Source organism: Salarias fasciatus, chromosome 18 (assembly GCF_902148845.1).
Source record: "Salarias fasciatus chromosome 18, fSalaFa1.1, whole genome shotgun sequence".
Taxonomy (NCBI): domain Eukaryota; kingdom Metazoa; phylum Chordata; class Actinopteri; order Blenniiformes; family Blenniidae; genus Salarias; species Salarias fasciatus.
Genome location: NC_043762.1, coordinates 23,851,737 through 23,872,175, shown reverse-complemented (window position 1 = coordinate 23,872,175; position 20,439 = coordinate 23,851,737). Strand labels below are relative to the sequence as shown.

General features: G+C 44.1%; 1 protein-coding gene across 1 annotated transcript; it reads left to right on the top strand.

The window, feature by feature from the left end:
• The first annotated feature begins 3,624 nt into the window (after positions 1 to 3,624).
• Positions 3,625 to 10,277, top strand: LOC115406110 (gastrula zinc finger protein XlCGF17.1-like). The gene is made up of 2 exons (XM_030116015.1): positions 3,625 to 3,811; positions 9,328 to 10,277. The coding sequence occupies exons 1-2, from the start codon at positions 3,625 to 3,627 to the stop codon at positions 10,275 to 10,277; spliced, it is 1,137 nt and encodes a 378-aa protein (XP_029971875.1).
• Positions 10,278 to 20,439: the final 10,162 nt, after the last annotated feature.

Genomic DNA, 20,439 nt, shown 5'->3' with positions numbered 1-20,439 from the left:
ACACAGCAGAGTCAGACACTGCAGCAGAGGAGATGATCAGATGGATTTGTTTTTCTGCAAACTGAGCCACTCATTCTTGATTGGTTTGATGATGTTTGCAGGGAAATAAAGACAAATTCTTTATATAGAAATAAAGACAAAGTGTGTGGTTTCTCATGGTGACAGCCAGGTTTCTCTGTTTGGACAGGAAGTCCCTCCTCCTTATCATGTCACAGTGACATATGTGAGAGCAGCAGGTTGGATCTTCATCTCCCAGCACTTGTTCCTTTCTCTGTCTGTTATTTTACCATCAAGCTTCTATCCTGAGCAGCTCTGACCTGACAGACGATGCTGAATGAGAACCATGACAGACAAATTATGAAAAACACTGGTGGTTTGTTGTAAAATGTGTTAAATGTCTGTAAACAGGGAACCACTTTGAATGAGAAACTCAGAGACAAATAAAATCATAAATGAATGATGTTGTAGATGAATTTTACATTCTGTATACGTTTCTAACTTTGACAGTGATCAGTTTGCTATGATTCCCCAAATGATTCCTGGCATCTTTCTGGAGAATTTAATTGTGGTGAGAAATTCCAGATATTGTCTCTCATTCAAAGCATTTGATTAAATGTTTGTGTCTCACACACGATGATGACTAAATTGAGAGTTGTAAAACACACAGGACAGTCCATTCATAAAAGAGCTGCAACTGTTTGAGGTGAGGCTGATAAGCTGCAGTTCCCTCTGTGTCCACTAGGTGTCAGTATGAAGCTGAACGCTGTTTGTGATCCTCCGGAAACAGTGAGAGAAGAAGCAGCTTTGGAGGCTGTTTGAAGCTGTGTTGTCGTGTGACTCGTTTCTCGCAGAGGAAATATTTCATCTCGTGCAGCAACAATGAGTTCAGTTCAGGCTTTGAGAGAGTTTATCAAGCAACGACTAACTGCTGCTGCTGGAGAAATGTGAACAAACTGTGGTTCAGTAAGAAGTGGAAACCTCCAATCAAGTCTCACAGAGCAGGTTAGTAAAAGTGTGAATGAAGACATGAATGTGAGTGGTGGAGGATTGTTCCATTTGTTTAGAAGCCAGCAGACAGAAATGAGGCTGCAGCTGCAGTTTTTGTTCAAAGTGAAACAACAGGAGTGATTTGAAAGCAGAAAGCTTCAGCATTAAACAGCATGTGTGTCAGAAAGAGTGGAAACGGTGCTTGAGCTGTTTGAAAACAGAAGAAGTGATTTATTGCCACTCAGTCTGGGCTAACATGCTAACGTTACTGTGGTTTGTGCAGCTTTTAAGGCTGGATTCTACTTTGTGCGTGAACGTTAGGCGCGGAACGTGCACGAGAGAAGCTGTGTGTGTCTTTGTTCCTCGTCGCACGTCTGCTCCCAAACTGCAGGGGGCAGTGTATCGCAAACACACGTGTAGCACAGTGCTAAAGTAGAGTAGAAGAAGTAGCTCTTCTTCTTCTACTGCTCAACATCAGCGGGTGATCCTGTGAATGGAGACTAGTGGAGGGAGGTGGTATAGCAGGACACAACAACTTGTTGCACATTGAGCGTCTGAGCGGTTTACAGTCAGGTCGGCACCACTCCAAGTCGGCCCCGGCCAACTCGGCACCACCCCGGGATACAGTCAACTCGGCATCAAGCCAAGTCGGCCTCGCGGGCGGGGGGGCTCTCGAGTGGCCGAGTTGGTCGGTGCCGACTTGACTGTAAGCTGCTTACCAACTCGGCCAAAAGTGTCTCTCTTTTGTTTTTAATCACGATGGTGGATAATGTACCTGGGAGCTACATGTTTGAAGTCTGAACCGAGTAGCTCAGCTACGAGCGCGCAGCGCTTAGCGGCTGTCTGGTCATGTGACCGGTCCCAAGGCATTCTGGGAATCGTAGTGCAGCGATGCCGGCTGCGCCGCGACGATTTGCAGTTTTTTTCGTGCCGGCAGCGCCGCTTCTCCTCACGTAGCAGGCAGGGGACTGGAGGACAAAATGTGCGGTTATGGTGACTGACAGGTTAGAGGTGGAGAATGGACCTGGAGCTTCATGGTTGACGTCCTGTTTGAACCGAGTAGCTTAGCTACGGGCGCACAGCGCCAGCGGCTGTCTGGTCATGTGACCAGATCATGTGACCAGCATGTGATCCGCGAACTCTGCCTGATCAAACCAGTCGCCTGCATTATAATTTATTGTAATGTTCTCCACCCCTGAAGTTTGGTCAGCCAGTACAATTAATTTATTTTTACCCAATCAGTGGAAACCTAGGAAGACCGAAGCTGCATGACGAACTCGATCATACTTGTTGTATTTCATCCTAACCACAAAATAATACCTGTATTGCATTATGCTTATGCTGATTTGTTCATTTCTGATCAACATTGTTAGTTTATCAGTCATTATTCTTTTCTTTAACAAACATTGTAATTTGCAAAAGCGTGTATTTTGTTGTAAATGTTGTTTGCCCGCCATCTAGTGTGCGTCAATAGTAATAGCAACTGGGACTGTATCCCGGGGCGGTGCCGAGTTGGCCGGGGCCGACTTGGAGTGGTGCCGACCTGACTGTATCCCCGTCTGAGCAACGCAGGAGCAACTGGGACTGCAAGTTTAGCTTGAAATGACTTGAAGTCCTTCTTCCTGACACCACAGGAATTTGTATCCTGACAGGAGAATGAGCTTAGAAAATGTCTGCTGAAGAGGAGAGAAGAACATACAGGACTGCACTGAATTAGAAATTCAACACTGTTTTAATGCAAGTAACGTTCTTGAAGCAGAAACATTTGTTCTCAATCAACTGTGACAAAGAAAATAAAAGATCAAGGAAAGGATTAAAAATACTTGCATCTATGTTTGATTTCTACATGAGACATCAACTACAATCCATCTGGCTGAATATTCTCATGAAGTAGTTGGTAAATTTTAAATTTGTTTGCTTCTTTTTGCTGTTGTGGGATATTTTCCAGCATGTCAGCAACAGCAGAGCCAAATCTTGTTTTCAGTCTCCCTGTTGGTGGCTTTCTCCTCCTCAGTGTTTCTAGTCTCTTTGAAATTGAGTTTTCAGTCCTCCTCCTCTTCAGCTTCACCATTTTTTTTTTTATGAAATTGTGTGAATTGTGTGTTTTACAAGTGTGTGAAACATTAATTTGCCTCTTTAGAATGACTGTGTGTGGGGTCGTACCTGCCAGAATTACATGTTTTATCAAGCTGCACAAACCTCACAGACGGGTCAAGCATAAATCAAGCTCTACGGTTTGTGTTTATAATAGAGACATTCTGGAAAATCTTCTGGAACTGGCTCAGCTTTATTTTTGTGAGAATAAAGTCTGTTTACATGGAACACTGTCCGTCTGCTGAATTTTTGTTCACCTTTGTCACTTCACTCCGAAGCTGATGCTGCATCCAGACAGTTTTCTCATTTATTCTTTAAAGCCCACTGCTGTCAGTTTTGTTTTAAATGAGCAGTCTTTTTTGTTTGTAAATGTTTGTATTTTAAATGCAGTCTGTCCTGTCTCATCCATCCATCAGTGTAAAATCTTCCCTTCCATCACATCAGTGACTTTTGTCTTGTTTCCCTCCAGAGAATCCACAGCAACACGTTGGTAAGCAGAAGATGAGCTCCAGTGTGGAGCAGGAGGAACATGAAGCTCCACACATGAAAGAGGAGGAAGAGCTTGTTGAGGTGACTGTTCCTGATGGTGAAAGTGACAATTCCCACCACTGTTTGAGAGACTTCAGCAGCCAGAGACGAACTGCTGCTGCTGTGGAAATATTCAACGTGTTTGAAGAAACTGTGGTCCAGAACGAGATGGAGGCTGATGGTCAGCGCAGACACAGAACAGGTATGGAAACATGTGAATGAATCCAAATTCACTCTTCTTCTCCACTCTCAACTTCAACTCAACCACACAGCACCCTCTCAGTAGCATTACACTGAAGTAAACATAACATCTCCCTTTTACCCCAGAGGACATTAGGGGTGCAACGGTTCAGTTAGCCCACGGTTCGGTTTGTATCTCGGTTTCGGGATTACGGTTTCGGTTCAGTTTCGGTTCGTGCTTTGCATTAAAAAAAAATAAAAAAATTTGACTTTCCTAAAGATTCCTTTTATTTTGCGTTTAAGAAAACTAAATTATGACAATGCCTCTTAGTCTTTACTATTATATGGCTTATACATGTTATCAGAGTTCGGTTAGGTTATCAAAATAAAATACAATATAATAATTAATATGGAAACAGCAATACTGTGATGATTAAAAGATAACAATGGCAATAATAGTCATAATAGCAATTATAAAATTTAAATATAACAATATTTTACTGTGATAACATGTGATAATAGATATAACAGTACAATATCACAATAATGCTTATCAGAATCATACAACCATAATATCAATAGCAATCAAGTACAATATACATCCTTAAACCAATTCTCTTAATAAAAATCTGAAGAGTTTAAGATTCATTTCATTCTGTTTGTCTGTGTGTCCTCCATGTATGATGTTTATAATAAACTCGATCAGAAGTTGAAAACTGATCGATTTATGGTCACTTCTGCAGCACACAGCAGCGTGAAAGGGGCATCTACGTATATGACGTCTGCTCACCCTCTAGCAGACTCACGTGACAACAATGCTTGTTTTCGTTGGTTGTTGCGCTATTTTAGCCCGCTCCTTCCCTTTTTTTATTGACAGGTATGTGACAGGCTTGTGTGTGATTTGTCCCGGTTCCACAGCAGCGGCGCACCTGACAAATTTACCGGTAATTTTTTTCAGTTACTTGGGACTGAGTTGATCGGGAGTCGAGGCCGAGTTGGTCGGGGGTGACGAGGTCAGAGACAACTTGGATTGGGGCCGTGGTGACAGTAAACGCTCGTCGTTATAATCCACAGGAAAAACGAAATGTCCCCATACCGCAGATTTGAAGGAAGCCGGTGCTTCTTCAGACTCCGGTCTCTTCGCCCCTCCGCTCGCCATAACTTTTTTTTATGTTTTTCTCCTTCTGTGTCTCAGTGTAAAGGCCTCAGTATACTCCCCGTCGCCGCTACGTCGTTCCTACGACGTAGACGTCGTAGCCCTACGACGGGCTACGTCGGGGCTTGATGTGCGCCTCCCGAAAATTGTGACTTCGCGTCGTTTCGACGCGTGATGACGTGAACGTCGAGGGCTGTGATTGGTCCGCTTTCGCGTTGTTTATAGAATAAAGTTGAACTCACCCGGAATGCTTTTCTGATCCGAACAGTGCTTCAGGAGAAATTTAGATCCAAAATTGAGCGGCGCACATCCCTATACTGTTAGCAGTGTTAGCACTGTTAGCAGACGGGGCTATGTGCATAGCCGCTCCTCAAACGGCTTTAATCGTTCAAAAGCTCATTAGTTTCACCAATATTTCATCACGGTCTGCTCAGCCTCTCCTCCACCACAGCCCGGTGTCACCAGATATGTCATATATGCAGATATATGTTCGGTAAATGCACGCGTGTCTAGATACGTACGTCTAGAAATCTATGTGTATAGATCTATGTCTCGGTAAAGCCGGAGCGACGGAAGCCGCATTGTTGTTGTGACTGCTAGCGGCTTGGCAGAGGAGGGCGTTCCCTTGACGCAGGAGCAAGATATGTTCAGTAGCGGCGTAGGGTTGCCGGCGTAGGAACGCCGTGGCGGCGACGGGGGAGTATACTGAGGCCTTAACACGTGAGCCCAGCTTCGCTCCTCAGCGAGAGACTCCGCCCACTCGGCCATGTGTTCGGCTCCCATTGTACAGTAGCTGCTTGAGTGATTGCATATTAACTAGCGGGGCGGGATTTTGTACAGAGTCGGGTGAGGAGGGGAGGAGGGGTTGTCTGCAGAGCCGGAGAGCAGGCAGTGAATGCGTCCTGCAGCTGTTAGAAATGAATTAATTGTAAAACCGAAAAAGCGCGCTTCATAAAGGCGAATTGAGCCGTGCAGGGCGAACCGTACAGTTCGGTTTTAATCGCAATTAATCGCAGAAAAATTATGTGATTAATCACGATTAAAAAATCTAATTGTTGCCCAGCACTAATTTTAACCTCTTTAAACAAATAAACTGGAAAGTGGGGCGTGCAATATTATTCGCCCCCCCTTGTGTTAATGCTTTATAGCGCCTCCTTTTGCTGCAATTACAGCTGCAAGTCGCTTGGGGTATGTCTCTATCAGTTTTGCACATTGAGAGACTGAAATTTTTGCCCATTCTTCATTGCAAAACAGCTCGAGCTCAGTGAAGTTGGGTGGAGAGCGTTTGAACAGCAGTCTTCAGCTCTTTCCACAGATTCTCGTTTGGATTCAGGTCTGGTCCAAATAAATACAACACACACATCTGGGGGACTTGGCACGCCATGTCGGGGGTGGGGCTGTTCAGGTAGGTGGGACTGCTCGTTTGGCCTCGCTCGCAGCACAGTGTGGTTACTGCCCCTCAATTTTAATTACAAACAACATGTACTCCATTAACACTCATGAGCGGGGGAGGAGAGGGCAATGGGGCACTTCCTGTAGAGGAGAGCCTGAAAATATGACAGTGTTAAAGCCGCCATCCTCCGCGCTTATGAGCTAGTTCCTGAAGCTTACCGGCAGAAGTTTAGGAACAGGGAAAAATCACCGAGCCAGACTTTCAGTGAGTTTGCTAAAGATAAAGGGGTTTTGTTTGATAAGTGGAGAACAGCATCTAAAGTGACTGATTTCGAATCCCTGCGAGAGCTTATCTTGTTAGAGGACTTTAAAAATTGTATTCCGGATCGTGCTGTTGTGCATCTGAATGAACAAAAGTCCATTTCGCTCGCTGCTGCTGCTGTGTTAGCAGATTAATACGTGCTCACGCATAAGAATGCTTTTTCTGTAGAAAAACCTCACGGTTCCCCGATTAGTACTGGTGGTGTGTTAAAATCCCAAGACTTGCGCAAAGACGAGCGTGTGTGTTTCTACTGTCACAAAGCTGGACATGTCATCGCTGATTGCCTCGCCCTAAAACGCAAGGAGTGGATGTCAAAAAGTGTGCCGCAGTCGAAAGGTATTGGCCTGATTAATTCGGGAATTAAACCTTTGGACGTTGACAGTGACGGTTGCTGCATGGAATCGAGCTGGGTTATGTTCTTCGACCAGTGCATTATGTGCATGTCGAGTCCAAGTTGGTGTCTGGAGTGTTGGTTGCTGTGTAGGTTGGAACAAATCCCTGGCCGGTTGCTGTGTTCACTGATCACGACCCGCTCGGGTTCCTTGCCTGCATGTACCCCTATCACCAGCGGCTGATGCACCGGGCCCTGATTCTGCAGGAGTTTAACCTGGCAATATGGCACAAGAGCTGAAAACATCTTGGCTGATGCCCGGTCCAGACTTTGAAAAAAAGAGTACACCTCCGCTGTGATCGTGCATTTGTTTTTTTGGTAACAACCAGGGGTTGTTATTTTAAGGGGAGGGGTGTTACGGCTGCTGCCGTATTTGTAGTGTGTGTGTGCATGTGCGTGTGTGTGCGCGTGCGTGTGTGGGATGGTTTCTCCCTCTGCTTCTCCTTCAGGATGTCCATGGAGGTGATAAATGAATTATTTACTGGGGCACCAGACCATCTGGGAGAGCATGCCACCCTCCAGTCACTGGTGGCCATGGGAGGAGCCTCCTCTTCAAAAACCTGGTGGGAGGATCACTCTGGGGCGGCTGTGTCTGATCAGTGACCTGTCACTCCTCGCTCGTCTGGTGTGTCTCGTGTGTTGGCACTGAGTTTTAGGAAGATAGCCAGTGGTTTTGTGTTGTTTAGTTAGGGATCACCTTTGAAATAGTCTTGTTTCCTCATTTTGTTTGAGTTTGACTTATGGTATCCCTTAGTTTGTTATGTAATCCTTTTTATTTATTAAACACCTCTTTCACCTTTAACATCTGGGCTTTATGTTACTTCCTTCCTCCTTATTGAGCCGTGGATGTAACAGAGCTTGTCTCAATTTATTCATGATAGGGAATGTGTGTGGGCCCAAAGTCGAAAGTCGTTGGAGTATTCCTTTAAGATATGAAGATGTTATGATTTTTTTTTTTTTTTTTTTGTCTCCTATTATGTATTTTGAAATGTGAATTATTGTGTGGAACCTAATAATTAGGGGCTGGTGTGTAGGAGACAGAATTGGGGTGTAGATGAACTGTTTGTTTCAGGGTTAGTGTGTGTGTTGCAGAGGCGGGGTTGCACTTAGAGTGGGCGTGTGCATGTGAGAATGGCTGTGTGTAAAGGTGTGCGCTCACCTATGGCGCAGATGGAGAGTCAGGTTCGGGCGTAGCCGTATTTTTTGTTGACCGCATGTCATTCTTCCATATCCAGTTTTTACAGTTCAGTTATGTTGATCTCATGTCACTGTGATCCTACTGCTGCACTCTGATAGCTCTGTCTTTTTGCCCTGCAATAAATGCATCAAAAAGTAACTTTTGATCAGAGCGTATGTGCAACCTTTTGAGCGTCTCAAATATACAAAACCAGGACCCGATCTCACACTCAGTGGCTATAAGGCTTGGTAAGGGGAAGCCGTGACAAGTGGTTTGGAGGTTTGTCCTTGTTGTTTTGAGAATGTAGTTTCTGTTTGTAGAAATGAGCCAAACCAATGGAGAAAATGTGTGAATGCAATACTTTTCCTCCTCCTTGGCAACCCTCCAAACATCACAAGGTGATCAGGTCGATTTGACCAAATCGAGCCCAGTCCGACATCCATGAACCAGTCGGGACATTTCAACAAAAAGTAATCCTTAATCCACCTTTTGTTAAGTAGCTAAAGGTGCACATAAAACAATTGTGTAAATCATTGTAGAACTTTGAATGAAAGTTTTAAATTTCACTTCTCCCGTCAGTTTTTTTTTTTGTTTTTTTTTTTTTAAGTTGAAACTGTAGAAGTCATTTCTGACCTTTTATCCTGTACTTTTTGTCCCTCCAGAGCTCCCACACCACCATGACTGTAGAGAGGAGCAGCTCTTTGAACAGGAAACAAACTATGGTCTAGAGATGGAAGAACCAGAACCTCCACAGATCAAAGAGGAACCAGAAGAACCAGAACCTCCACAGATCAAAGAGGAACCAGAAGAACCAGAACCTCCACAGATCAAAGAGGAACCAGAAGAACCAGAACCTCCACAGACTGATGAACTGGGTATCAGCCAGGAGGCAGAGCAGCTTCCACTGAAGTTTGAAAATATTGAGGAGCAAAGTTACCTGAGTGAACCAGAAGAAGCACCAGACACTAATCAGTTCCTCTTTCATCACTCTGAAGTCCACGATGTGAAGAAACATAATAATGTAGAATCAACGATAAAGACAAAGGTAAAAAAAATCTGCATATTTCTTAGTGAGAGGGTGGAAAACTTTCCTGTGTCAGAGAAGCAGGCTGGATGTGAAAAGCTTCTCTGTGAGGAAACATCCACTGAAACTGTCCGTAAAAAACATAAAATATGTCAGAATTTAGAAACTGTCACTGATAAGAAGAAAGTTTGTAAAATCTGTGGTGAAAGTTACAACCGAAAGAATGATTTGTTGGTCCACATGAGAACTCACACAGGTGAGAAGTCGTATTCTTGTGAAACATGTGAGAAATGTTTCAGTCGTCGGAGTGCTTTGTTGCGCCACATGAGAACTCACACAGGTGAGAAGCCGTTTTCTTGTGAAACATGTGGGAAAAGCTTTAGTCATCAGAGTCATAAGGTGGTCCACATGAGAATTCACACAGGTGAGAAGCCGTACTCTTGTGAAACATGTAGAAAATGTTTCAGTCGTCGGAATGGTTTGTTGCGCCACATGAGAACTCACACAGGTGAGAAGCCGTATTCTTGTGGAACATGTGGAAAATGTTTCAATGTGCAGGGTAATTTGGTGTCCCACATGAAAATTCACACAGGGGAGAAACCGTGTAGTTGTGGAACTTGTGGGAAAAGTTTTTCCAGACGACGTGATTTGATTCGCCACAATAAGACTCACACAGGTGAGAAGCCATATTGTTGTGAAACATGTGGAAAATGTTTCAGTGTACAGAATAGTTTGGTGACCCACATTAAAATTCACACAGCTGTGAAGGCATATTGCTGTGAAATATGTGAAAAATGTTTCCTTTGTCGGAATGACTTGTTGGTCCACATGACAACTCACACAGAGGAGAAGCCGTATTCTTGTGAATCATGTTCAAAGCGTTTCAGTTGTCGGAGTCATTTGTTGAACCACAACAAAACTCACACAGGCGAGAAGCCATATTCTTGTGAAACATGTGGGAAACTATTTGCTCATCTTCATTCACTGCGGCGCCACAAGAAATGTCTCAAAGAAATCACGTCCTAATACAAGACTACGGGAGGTTTCATTGAAGAAGTTCAGTTTGAACCCAAAACCACAAAGTGTCATCCAGTTTAAAGAAAACCCAGTTTCACTCCAAGCTGTGTAATTCCTATGTTGATGCACCACATTTACACACAGTCCTGACACAAAAATGGCCCTAAAGGAGTCGCATTGCTGTGTTTCATCTGCACAGTCTTTCAGGTCATGTGACTGTGTCGTGTCACTGTTTATATTCTGGAGTTAATGTTCAACCTGTTCTTTTAGCTCACCATTTTTTTCCTTGTTTTTTTCTCTTGCCCACCTAATAGCCCGTTGGATATAAATAAAGTTTTTTCTGAATATGATTCTGCTTTGTCTTTATACGTTATACTGGTAGTTTTGTCATTTCTTTTCATAAATAAATTAGTCTGTGTCCATGTAGTTGGTATTAAGTTACAACTGTACTTCTCAAATTAAAAGGACATCGAACACTTTTTTTTATTTCCTCCGTTTTCCTGTGATAACGAGTTAATTTCAGTGGTTTTCACGAGAAAACAACAATTTTGGCTTGATCAGGAATCACATTCTCTCGCAAGACAGCGACGTGCTCCGCTGCTACAGACCACAGACAGAGGTGAGTTAAGCCTGTTTGTGCTTCTTTTTGTGTTTGTCAATTTCTGAATAAGCCATATTATGTATGTAAATCAAACATCCAGCCACTGTACCGTGGAACTGCGACATTTAGCCTCACATCTACTTAGGCAGGATACACACGTGTCTGGTGTATGGAAGCCCTAAAGGGAGCGCGAAGTGCAACGCTTCAATGGTGCCGCAGCACGTAAGTCACCACCTATCTGTCCAGCATCTGCACAGTGGAACTGCGATATTTGTCTCCTCATGCAAGGGACCTGCATTTTTACTTGTGCAAGGTGCAGGTGTATGTAGTGCCCCAGGCCGCTGTCTGAGTGGTCAGCTGGAACAAATTCAGCACATAAACTGTACATTTTCTGTACTTGTGTTTTTTCAGTTAGATACTAATAGCATCAGTCAATTTATTGTCCATATGAACATTATCTATGACTGACATCCGGGAACTTTTATTCCGAGCACCAGGCAACTGCAAACAAATCACAGAATTCATTTTCTTTTCCGTCTTCCTGGTATTTCTGTGGCTTAAACATGAGCCAAGACTGTTGTTGCTATGTTAATCTGAGCCTAAATACAGTAGGTGTAGCATTTGGCAGTCTCGATTTTCTCTTCGTTGGTTCTACTTCGTGTGGTGCTTAGCCCACCTCTGGGCTTCGCTATTGGTACTCCCCTCTGGCGCCTGGCAACCACTGAGACAAATCCGAAACCGACGCGCCAGTCCCCTATGCGTGCTGGCACACTGCCGCGCCCCTCACCAAGAGGATATAATCCTGGTGCACATGCTCCACTTCCTTCTTCTTTCTCAGCCCTTGAGACTTACGATGCCAATTCAAGTCAAGATGAAGATGCAAGACTGCAAGTCGGACAAGTTGGCCCGCAGAGTTGCCATCCGGCGTCGGGCCATTCTCCTGCCTCGGCTTGTGGCACAGCGCTCCTGGAGCAAGACCACCACGAGCGCTGCTTCACCTGCCTGGGCTGGCAGCATCAGTACCAGCGGGCATCCTGCCCTGCCTGCTTCCCCCTGCCACTCGAGGAATCCAAGCGGCATTCATGGGAGCCGTCTCAACTGACTTCCGCTCCGGGCGACACCGGCGAGGACTTCACCGCTGTTACCGCCTCCTTCACCGACTGGGCCGAAGCGGGCGGGGATCTCGGCAGCCGCAGCTCTTCTGTGTCGGAGAAATCCACACGGCACGATGATTCTCTCTCCACCTTCTCCAGAGCCAGCTGTCAGAGCACCCCCCGCCAGCCTGGGGCAACACCTCGCAGGGCTCTTCACTTCCGCCGCTGTACGCACCGGCCTGGCGTTCCTGCCGCAACCTCCGGAGCCAGCGCAGCGCGACTTCGCACTCGGGCTAGCAACCCAGTCACGGACTAGGTCCCGGACTGCAGTGCTGTGTCCCGCCGTGCCATCGTTCCAGGCCAATGTACAGCGTGACTGGTATACGCCGCTCACCGCCATTGTTAGGTGAAAGGCGACCGTGAGCACTGCTGCGTGGACGACTGGCCGCCTGTCTCCGGAGTGCCTATGATAGAGGACTCCGTGAGACTCTGCCTGTTACCCACCTCCACTCCGTGGCCCGGCGGGAAACCTATGCTGCTGTCTGAGAGAGACAGGCGCATGGCGGGCTTCCTGGATCGTAGTTATGCTAATGGAAATCAAGTGTTTGCGTTAGCTAGCAACATGACCTTTCTCTTAGGCTCCATCGATAAGATCTGCCACAAGCGGTCTGAGCTGTCACTGGAGGACATCGAGGAGATCCAGAACACGGCCGAGGTCCTGATGCACATGTGCCGCGCCACCGCCATCAACGGAGCAGCACCCAGCTTGCCATAAGGCACCTGTGGCTTGGCCTCTCCTCCCTTGCGGAACGGGACCAGAGGGGAGTCCTGGGGCTTCCCCTGTCTACCTCCTTTCTCTTCAGTCCTGACATACAGGTCATCATCGAGCATCTGGAGGCAGCGGCCCGGGGCTCTCAGCAGCTCGCCCCCCACCTTCTGCCCCATCGTGCGCCGAACCCGCAGCGACGATGCCCTGCAGAGCAATGGAGATCTGCCCCCTGGAATGCCGCAGCATTGTGATAATTTATGAGTGTTTATAACTACTTATAACGTGTTATACCGGGTGCTTCAAGTTAAGTGTTACCGTACTTTTTCCCCTGCACCACTGATAAGAGTATCATGCAAGCGCCTGAAAAATATTCAAATATGTTTGCTGCATAACTCAACAACACAAAATACATGTACATGTCAATTTTAGCGCAAAAGCTCTTTATAAGAACTGTTGCCATAAAATTGAGGGAAACGGGAAGCATTCCTCATACCTTCAAAATCATTGGCCATACTTGAGTTGGCCTCTCAGCTACAGGGAGATTTTCCACCCATCTGTGGCCACAGAACAGCAGCGGAAAGGTGGTGGACCCAGTCAATGCAGTGAAGTCCTCCCTCCGAGCTGGAACATTGTGGAAGAGGAAGTGGAGAGCCCGAAGTAGCTTGTCCAGCTGCCACATAGTAAGCCTGCCTTCACCGCATTGTGCAGGGTGTGAAGCCCACAGCTTCCAGTCTTCACCAGTTGCACTCAATACAGCTCTCCATGCTCCTTCTGAAGAAGGTCTCCCAACTTCAAATTGACATTGGGGCCATCCATACTGATGGTGACAAGCTGCCTCACATTCAGTTTTGCAACACATTCCTGTGAATTGATATGGCAGTAAATTAATTTATGACATTATGCCTTGGATTTCTTTTGTCTACACAGGCATTCAAATCAAATAGTATGTAGCACGTTTCAAACAAAATTGCACCACCAATGCTTGCTAAATGTTAAACCCCACACTCATTCACACACAAACAGACTAAAAGAAATGAAAAGATAAATGCTAGCCTAGTAGACTAGCATACTGTACACTTACTTTGATATGATGCGACAGGTCCTGAGCTGTTCCATGTCCCAAAAATTGAGAGCCCAGATACCTGGACTGGACGCAGCCATCCTCCCAAAAACGCACATGGACATCCAGCTGCTTATTTTTTGTTGACTGATTCAGACTCTCGTCAAACATCAACACAAATCGGCCAGTGTTGTTCATGCTATTAATAAGCTGCTGCTTAAAGTGCGGTGCTAATCCGAATTTAATGACATATCTGGTTTTGTCCTTTCCACAGGCAATATCCGAATCCGGAAACATCGACCTGAATATGTCGGAAATTCCTTCATTTGAGTTCCAACGAGTGGGGATTCACCACTGTCTTGAGACACAAGATAACCTCAGCGCGCAGCGTTGGTGTGCCGCCCAAAGCCGCCCTTATGTCAGCAGACGACTGAGGTCACAGCTGTAGCCGTGTTAGCTAGCTCAGGTGTCACTTTCCCTGGTGGTCATGCTGGTGGCGGACCACAGAAAGATGCCATTGACCGCTGCAGCTGTCTGCAGCTAACCTTCATCTTGTGGCTAGCACCCTGAATATGGGACCAGACAGCATTGATGCCCATCGAGGCAACGCCTATCTTTTTCAGACAAAATGTACAATAGGCTTTTCGATTGTTATTTTCTACCGGCTTGCTCCATTCTTTGAATTCAGACATCTCGAGCCAGGACTCCGAGAACTTGCACTTCCCCATTTCACTTTTCGATTTCTTCTGTTTGAACGCGAGAAAATTCACTGTCACGTCACGTCACGTCACATCAGTGCATGCGAGGCGATCACGCTCCTGACACGTTTGTAATAGTCATGAGAGGGAAAATAAATATTCATGGACATTTTTTAATACCTGACAAAATTGCAATTAAGACTTTTTAATAATTTTTAAGGGCCTTAATTTTCCCACAATTGATTTATCAACTTTTAATACTTTTTAATACCCCGCGGATACCCTGTTCCTCCTCCTCCTCCTCCTCCTCCTCCTCACTGCATCTGCTGAATCCTCATTTATGAACATTTTAGAGCCTTTTAGTCTCCTGGCATTTTGTCCTTGTACCTAAAAAACTTTGCTACCATGGGTCTGGGTCTGTGGCCTCCAGGCTTCCCTGTGTGGTGGCCTCTTTCCATTTCAGTGTCCTGTTGTAACAGAAGGTTTTCAGTGAGAACCTTTTTATTTTTTCCTTCTGAATTTGTCCAGGTCTCACTTGCCGACTCCAGTATGCCATTAAAGACCAGGTTGTTTCTCCTGGACTGGCCCTCCAGATAGTCCACTTGGTCCGTTACAACCGTCAGACTGTCACACACTTTTAAAACACCTGATTGTATTGATTTGTTGTGTTCAGAATGTTTGCATAGTTCTGATTTAAGCTCATCCACCTCTTTCAGGGTAAACTCCAGGCTTGTTTTCAGTTCCTGTATGTTGGATCACTTCACTCTGTTTTAGATTTCAGGTGCGTCAATCCACAAGTAAAATGCATCCATCGGAAATACAGCTGTTTATCAGAATGGGGGCGGATGTTTCTTCCTGCTGCAGCCAGTGTAAAATGAGCCTGACCGATTGTTTTTTCCCTTTCCTTCTTTTCTTGGATTGCTTTATATTTGACTGAAAATACACTCCTCTGCATTGAATAATGACTTCAGTTTGATTTTAGATTTTCAAAATTAAATCTTAAAAAAAAAAAAAAAGTGAAACAGATGAAGGGATTTTCACCACAATAACAACTTTAGGTTGTTGTAATCTCTGTACGATGATGCACACAATATTGTAATTTCAATATGTGATTGATGGAATTTTTTTAATAAGATACACCTTATCAAAGTAATATACATTATTTTTCAAATGGTTTGATTAAACCACAAACTATGTTCCATCTAACAAATTTCTGCTGAACTTTCCAGACACAGTCTTACTTTTCCCTTCACTTTCCACTTCAGTGTTCCACTCTGCACATACTGCTGTTCATTCTTCTACTTCACCTGCTGTAATAATATACCTGGAGCTTTATATGGACACTGAGTTACTACCTCCACAGCAACTAGTCACACTGTTATTTGTTGCGGATATGTCACAGTATATAATCTGGAAATAATGTTTAACCTGTTGTTTCCCTCACCACCTTTTTCTTTAGTGTTTTCCTCTCTTGCCCACCTAATTGCCCCTTGGAAAATAAGGTTTTTTTTTTTCATTGTGATTCTACTTTTTTTATCTTTGTTATTCTGGTAGTTTGATGTCATTTCTGTTAATGAATAAATTAGTCTGTCTGTATCCACGTAGTCGGTATTGCTTTACAACTGTGCTTCTCAAATAGTGGGACATATAGAAAAAAGGAAAAAAATCCTCTTTAGCAGAGAGCAAAACATGTTGTAATACTAATTATGTCGTACTGTTGATGTGATGATAGGAGTTAATGGAGAAAAGCTGGAGTCATAAAGCTTTTTGAAAAGGAAGCTGATGAAGTTGTCGAGTAACCGATGTTCACAGTTTAAAGAAGGTTTTGGATGTGTAGTGTTCAGTCTATAGATGCAGGTGTTTAGGTGTTATTGGAGTTCTCCTTTGCCCCACTGCAGAGGCCACATCTTCTCACTGCAATAAATACAAAGAAGATTCAATGACAACATGATGGTAGAGGACAATGAGCCGCAGTAGGCTTCACTTCCTCACTATGTTTACATGAACACAGTGATATAATAACTATAAATTACCTTCATATGGTCAGATATTTATACGGATCCTCTGTTTATGATTTCACTTCAAAATAGGTTAATATAAATAAATAGCAACACGTCATTTAACAATAAATATTAAAAAATTCTGTGATATGAATGATAAAACTGACCATTTATTTATAAAATAAAGAAAAGAGAGAAATGATCCAAACTACATGGAACAAGTCTTCCACTCCACCACCTCCATTTGGTTCCCCTGAGAAATATTGAACAAGTATTTTCTCCCAAAAGAAATGACACAGTCAGAGGACTTTAGAACTGTGGTGCATTAAAATCCACTCAACACATCCGTACTCAGATATTTATTTAGTTTACATTCCTACTTCAAATACTACTTCTTCATTTTGGCCCTTCCAACCTGCTGCACCGGGTAATACTGATCTTTTCCCCGACCGTATGGCTGCAGTCTGAAAGAGCAAAAAGTGCACACTTACAATTTTTAAACTGTTGATCTAACTGCAAGAGATGCACAGAAAGAAAATGGTCAGTCAAGACAACAGTTTCTGCTCATCACTACCTGAGCTGGTCTTTGTTTTGAACTTTGTAGAATTCTAAGTGTTTGGAATTATCAGTCAGACACTGCAGCAGAGGAGATCTCCAGATGAAGCTCCTTTGTGTTTTTATCATGTTTGAAAGACAGTCTTTCTGTTTTCTCTGAATATGGACTGATGAGAAGCTGTGGAGATGAACTGGACTTCTGTTGGTACCAGTAGAGGAAGCTGCCAGAAGCTGAATAGTTACAGGAGAGAGTCACAGAGTCTCCTTCCAAAGACGTCAGTTCATCTTTAAATGGTGTCAGTCAATCCTCCGAGGATCCTGAAAACAACAAAGACAGATTTCTCCAGAACATTTGGATCTGAATTCCACAACATTCAACTCAGTTTCATCAGAGAAAAAGTGAATCAACTCAAACATGGACATGTGCTTCATGTCTGTCTTCTCCTCTTCCATCTCCCTCCATCTCTGGATGACTTACCAGTCTGAAAGGAGACGATCATCATCCAAATGAAAAGCAGGAACAAATACTTCAGCAGGCCACATTAACATGATGGACATGGAACAGATGTGCTTTGGAAAAGAAACACATTAAACTTCAGTGGCTCTTAAAACCCGTCTGATGAAAATACCAGCTGATGTTACCAGGTATAATTCGAGATCAAACATCAGAGAGACATAATAAGATTCTCTGAATAAATACAGCTGTGGAATATTTGTGACCACGATTAGATAAACTGCTCTGATTTGATCTTTTCACTCATACGGTCATCGTCCTTCTGGAAGGTGAGCCTCCTCCAGTCTCAAGTCTTTTTCAGACTCTAACAGGTTCTCCTCCAAGACGGTCCTGTATTCGACTCCATTCATCTTCCCATCAACACTGAGCAGCCTCCCTGTCTCTCCCGGAGAACAGCATCCCCACAGCATGATGCTGCCTCCACCGTGCTTCACAGTGGGGATGGTGTGTTCAGCTGATGTGCAGTGATAGTTTTCCACCACTCACAGCATTTTGCATTGAGTCCAGAAGGTTCTGTTTGTTCTCCTCGGACCAGAACCTCTTCCTCCACATGTTTGCTGCGTCTCCAACATGACTGATGACAAACTGCAAACAGGACTTCTTCTGCTTTGACTTTCAAAGACTTTCTTCATGCCTCTCTTCCACTAAAGTCTGATTTGTGGAGCACAGACTGATTGTTATTCTGTGGACAGATTGTCCCAGCTGAGCTGTGTCTCTCTTCATGTCCTCCAGAGTTCCCATGAGCCTCTGGGCTGCTTCTCTGATCACTGCTCTCTTGCCTGATCTGTCAATAAAATTCATGTTCTGCTGTGACAAAAGACCATGAAAAATTTTACTAAAAAAAGTTTGGGGAAAAAGTTTACATTTTTTAGTTTATGTGATTTTTAGATTAATAGAAGTGATAACTAAAAAGGGTTAACTGACAGTTAAAAACTAAAATAAAAAATAAAAAATAAAAAATAAAAACTAAAGTTAACTAAAAAGAGGGAAAATGACAGACATTTATGTGTTTTAATGAGTTTTTCCAACAAGTTAAAAGCACTTTCAGGGCTGCACAGTGATCAGCATTGTTGCCTTGTGACACAGATTCACTTCAGATCACATTTTAGAACCAAATGAATTCATTCACGATTCCTGTGTTGCTACAGTGTGTCATGAGACAAACCATAGCAGTGTGATGGAGTGGGGCTCCCTCTAGTGGAGGATTTTTTTTTTTGTCTTTGCTCCAAAAGTTTGAGTCCACAGATTGTGTGTTTCCTGTCACTGTGGGCCTCACAGCACAGGAGTACACAGCAGAGTCAGACACTGCAGCAGAGGAGATGATCAGATGGATTTGTTTTTCTGTCACGCTGAAATTCAGTCCTGGAACTGGATTAATTCCCACTGATCCTTTTACTGAGTGAGAGATGAGACACTGTGGAGGTTTTCCAGGATATTGTCGATACCAGAAGAATTGATCTGAAGATAAAAGTTTTTGGTACTTATAGATCAGAGAAACATTGCTGCCTGACAAACTGAGCTCTTCATTCTTGTTTGGTTTGAGGTCTTCACAGATGATGTCTGCAGGGAAATAAAGACAAAGGAGTCCTAAAGTTAGTGAGCAGCTTTGTATTTTCTCTATTTTCTTGCTGTGTAACATTGAAATATGAGTGAACAAATGATGAGATGTGAATCCAGCTGTCAGTGAATAGAAGAGGAAGAGATGAATTGTAGACTTACCAGTGAATGTATGGAGGAGCAGCAGTGACACTAAAAGCATCATGTTCAACTAAAAGCGCTCAGTGATCCTCAAACTAAACTTTGTAAAGTGTGTGTGGTTTCTCATGGTGACAGCCAGGTTTCTCTGTTTGGACAGGAAGTTCCTCCTCCTCATCATGTCACAGTGACATATGTGAGAGCAGCAGGTTGGATCTTCATCTCCCAGCAGCACTTGTTCCTTTTTCTGTCTTATAATGGTCAGTTATTTTACCATCAAGCTTTTATCCTGAGCAGCTCTGACCTGACAGACAAGATGCTGAATGAGAAACATGAGAGACAAACTCTGAAAAGCACTGGTGGTTTGTGTATCTTAGATAGTTTCATCCATGCTGGTCTGAATTGTTGTAACATGTGTTAAATGTCTATTAACAGGGGTTCCTGGTGTCTTTCTGTCGAATTTACAAGTGATCACAAATTCCATGTATTATCTCTCATTCAAAGCATTTGATTAAATGTTTATGTCACACATGATGATGATTAAACTGAGAGTTTTAAAACACACAGGACAGTCCGTTCATAAAAGAGCTGCAACTGTTTGAGGTGAGGCTGATAAGCTGCAGTTCCCTCTGTGTCCACTAGGCGTCAGTATGAAGCTGAACGCTGTTTGTGATCCTCCGGAAACAGTGAGAGAAGAAGCAGCTTTGGAGGCTGTTTGAAGCTGTGTTGTCGTGTGACTCGTTTCTCACAGAGGAAATATTTCATCTCGTGCAGCAACAATGAGTTCAGTTCAGGCTTTGAGAGAGTTTATCAAGCAACGACTAACTGCTGCTGCTGGAGAAATGTGAACAAACTGTGGTTCAGTAAGAAGTGGAAACCTCCAATCAAGTCTCACAGAGCAGGTTAGTAAAAGTGTGAATGAAGACAAGCAGGCAGGCAGAACCGGCTTGAATCCGACCCAGACGAGGACGCTCCACTGTAATCAGGCCCCAGAGAGGACACCGGGGTGGAGGAGCCAGGAGCCGAGCAGCAGATCAACGATTTGTGGGGGTAGCGAGCGGCAGCGAGCTTCGGAGACGGAGCCGGTGTATCGTGCTCCTGCTTGAGGAAGTGTGACGACTGGATACTGGAAGCGAAATCGAGGATGCTTGTCGGTAAGCGAACTAGCCGCCGCTAAGCTAACAA

Bases quoted from the DNA above. Each gene is read 5' to 3' on its own strand.
- LOC115406110 (XM_030116015.1), top strand. From the start codon at position 3,625: ATGAAAGAGGAGGAAGAGCTTGTTGAGGTGACTGTTCCTGATGGTGAA. The intron at 3,812-9,327 runs GTATGGAAACAT...TTCCTGTGTCAG, and splicing joins TCAGCGCAGACACAGAACAG to AGAAGCAGGCTGGATGTGAA.